At 35.7% G+C, this 3,894-nt stretch overlaps 1 protein-coding gene across 1 annotated transcript; it reads left to right on the top strand.

Moving 5' to 3' along the window:
• Positions 1–256: 256 nt before the first annotated feature.
• Positions 257–1,656, top strand: LOC111475351 (VAN3-binding protein-like). Its single transcript, XM_023119856.1, has 5 exons — positions 257–695; positions 765–1,043; positions 1,134–1,183; positions 1,287–1,344; positions 1,433–1,656. The coding sequence occupies exons 1-5, from the start codon at positions 257–259 to the stop codon at positions 1,654–1,656; spliced, it is 1,050 nt and encodes a 349-aa protein (XP_022975624.1).
• Positions 1,657–3,894: the final 2,238 nt, after the last annotated feature.

Here is a 3,894-nt window from a genome sequence, read left to right as displayed (position 1 = left end):
TTTTTTTTTTTTTTTTTTCGTTTTTTTTCTGTTTAATTAGGAATTAGAGTTGCAGTTGACCATCACCGGAATTGGTTAAGTACTGACCATCCAATTCCAATGGTTTGAATTGTTCATCCAAAACAAGAGTGGGTTTCCGAGAAACAGGGCTTTCCGGCGACAATTAATGGGACCAATTCGATTCGTTTCAACTAATGACGATCTCGTTGATTGATCAATTTGACAAAAACCCATCTCCTCCAAATTTCTCAAAAGCATGAATCGGCAAAATTCCATGCAGCTTTACCGCTCCAACTATACTTTGAGTACCGCCACGGTGAATGGGTCCAACGCCGCCGTTATCGGCGGCGGAAAGACGGTCGGACGGTGGTTGAAGGAGAGGAAGGAGAGGAGAAAAGAAGAAAACAGAGTACAGAATGCTCAGCTTCATGCTGCTGTTTCTGTTGCAGGGGTGGCTGCTGCCATTGCCGCCATTGCCTCCGCCTCTGCAAGTTCCCAAGGCGGAAATGACGGGAAAGATATTCCGAAGACCGATATGGCTTTGGCCTCCGCTGCCACATTGGTCGCCGCTCAATGCGTGGAGGCCGCTGAGGCCATGGGAGCAGAACACGATCACCTTGCCTCTGTTATAAGCTCCGCCGTCAATGTCAAGTCCGCCGGCGATATTATGACACTCACCGCCGCCGCTTCAACAGGTTGTAGTGGCAGCCTAATACATATTTTAACTTCTTAGAAAAATAACACGCGTGTTGTGAATTTTGTAGCATTAAAAGGAGCTGCAACGCTTAAATCGAGGGCCATGAAGGAAGTGTGGAATGCGGCGGCTATAAACCCGACGGAGAGAGGAATCGGAGCATCCAGCAGCTATGGTACTGGGAATATTTTTGAGAGTCAAAAATTTAGCGGCGACCCTCACCCGATTCAACACGACTTCGATCTTGTACGGGACTGTGAATCAAACCATCAAATTCAACATGAAGATAATTTCGTCACCGTACGATTGCTCGCTGATGGCTGTGAGCTTCTTAAACGTACTCGTAGCGGTAAGTTTATCTTTTCTCAATTCATCAAATTTTTAATTAATTAATTTTTTTAGTTTTGTTTTGACAAACCAGTAAATCCTCGTATTGCAGACGATCTTCATTGGAAAATTGTCTCTGTTTATATCAACAGATCAAATCAGGTTTTTTTTTTTTTTTTTTTTTTTTTTAAATTTTAAAATGTGAATTTGTTTGATGAAAAAAAATGGGAAATTTTAATTTTTATTTTATATTCCTTTGTTACAGGTTGTGTTGAAGATGAAGAGCAGGCACGTGGCTGGGGCTATAACCAAAAAGAAAAAGAGTAAGTTTTGTTTATTAATTAATTACATTATCATATTCCGAATATTCCGAATATTCCGAATATTCAAGTTAATTGGATTCCTGCACAGATGTGGTGGTGGATGTAGTGAAAGATATTCCGGCATGGGCAGGGCGGCACCTGCTGGAGGGCGGCGATGACCGCCGCTACTTCGGGCTTAAGACACTGATGCGAGGGGTGGTGGAATTCGAGTGCAGAAACCAGAGAGAATATGATATGTGGACACAGGGAGTTGCCAAGCTTCTTGTAATGGCGGCTGAAAGGACTTGTATGTTCCAAGATCAACCTGTTTGAACGAGGAACACAAATTGTAAATTATAAGCTTTTTTCCTTCTTGTTTTTTTCAAAATTGTTTTTAATGATTTTAATGTTCCACTCTAACGACCCGACCCGACTCGACTCTCACAACTTTTCTTAAGGCTTGCTACTAATGCATCGACTTGTTTAACTTCATACCAAAATCAACCATCCTCGATATATATATTTATATATAATATGAACTTTAATTTATATAACAAAAGAGATTCATGAATGAAATCAGATACAATTATTTTTTATAAAAAATATAAAATAATTTATAATTATTACATAGCTCAATCATGGGCATGAGAAGTACATGAAGGTTGGGCTTGGGCTTGGGAGAGGCCCAAATATTGTCGGGAGCCCAGAATGAGAAAAGGCCCAAAGAATTTAAAATTCAGATTAATAAATAATAAAAGAGGGAAATAAAAGTAGAGCCACGTAATTCAAGGGATTGCTCAGAACGACATGACGTTTTGGAGCTTCTGAACGACAACACTCATCTAACGCTCCAACTAAATTTCACCGCTTTCATTGTCCTCTCTTGTTTTTTTTTTATTATTATTTTATTTTATTTGTAAATTTATAATTTTTTTTCTCTCCATTTAGTAAAAGTAAACATCATTGCCTAATAGAAAATGAAGCTCCAGTCCTCCTGTTATCAGTCCCATTTTGTCCCCTCTCTAACCCCAAATATTAATGTCATTAGTAAATATTATTCATTTTGCCCCGTTATGTATCACGATTTTAATATGCATCAGACTAACTACAATATTTAAGGGTCTATTAGTGGTGGACTTGGACTATTATAAATGGTATTATAGCCAGACATCAAGCGTGTGTGCCAGTGAGGATGTTAGATCTTCAATAGAGATCCTATATTGGTTGGAGAGTAAAACCAAACATTGTTTATAATGCATAATGAGTCGAAATGAACAATATCTACTAATAATTAGCTTTTAAGTTTTGCAATAACTCTCAATCCACAAAAGCGGTGATTGAGAAGCATAAAGGTTTTGTCACCCACAAAAGCGGTAAAAAAAGTTGTGTGTACTGATATTATGCTGATATACCCTTCCTCTTTTACACTTTTTCATAATTGCCCCTGCAAACTTACTCTTTTTCCTTTCACACATCACTCCCAAAATTTTATTTACAAAGTTACCCATTTGCCCATTTACATCAATTTCATTTCACATATACACATTCTATTACTAAACAAAACATCCCCTTTCACTCGAATCGACTCTCAAACTTTTATTTAATTTAAAAATGTGACAGTTTTTTTATCTTTTTTCAAGTTTAAGACTGGAAAGTTTGAGAATTTGAATCTATACCCTCTGAATCAAAGTTGCATTCCATGTCTTAATCCACCCCTAGTAGATATTATTCTATTTAGATTGGACTTTCTCTCAAGATTCTAAAACGTGTCTATTATATTATAGAGAGATTTCCACTTCCTTTAAGGAATATTTCGTTTTTTTTGGTATATTTAATTTAGTCACAAAAAAAAAATATATATATATATATATTAAATACTTTAAAATATTTGTTAATTCTCTTATTGTGAAACGGCGACGTTTGTTGAAAACAATAGAGAGTGAAGAATAAAAAAAAAAAAAATTAATTTCCAATTCTCTCCTTTTTTTTACATTTTCCAATGCAAAAAGCCACCAAATTTCAATATTGCTTTATTTGAAAATTTATTTTGGATTTTCTTTATATAATTGAGCTGAATCACTGTTTTGAATCAGCTTTTTGTTTTTTATTTATATTTTTTTTATACATTTTTTAAATCTGTACTTCTATTTTTACTGTTCATACTCTGTTCTTGTGGGGAAGCTTCACAAAAATTACACGTGACCTCTAATTATGAACTAATTGCTAAATTTTTTTATTTTTAAATTACAAACCCAATAAATTAATATAATGTTCAAAGATGCATTAAATTAATTCTCAGCTTAGTTTCATTCATACCAACACCACCAACAATAATAACCAACCAGAAGATCAATATATACACATAAAAACAGCATTTTTTTAAAAATTTATTTTAGTCTAAATATAAAAAGAAAATTACTATTTCTTGGCGTTGCTGAATTTGGCCTAAGGCATGAAGAGCTTATTCCCACATTTGCATCTCCAAGCTTCGGGGTAGTACTCCAATGGCACACTCATACCCGGTTGAATTGGAACATGAACCGGTTGACACGGCCAGCATCTCCCACACCT

This window comes from Cucurbita maxima, unplaced genomic scaffold, assembly GCF_002738345.1.
Source record: "Cucurbita maxima cultivar Rimu unplaced genomic scaffold, Cmax_1.0 Cma_Scf01295, whole genome shotgun sequence".
NCBI classification, from domain to species: domain Eukaryota; kingdom Viridiplantae; phylum Streptophyta; class Magnoliopsida; order Cucurbitales; family Cucurbitaceae; genus Cucurbita; species Cucurbita maxima.
The sequence above is the reverse complement of the archived record's forward strand: the minus strand, read 5'-3'. Positions and strand labels throughout refer to the sequence as shown.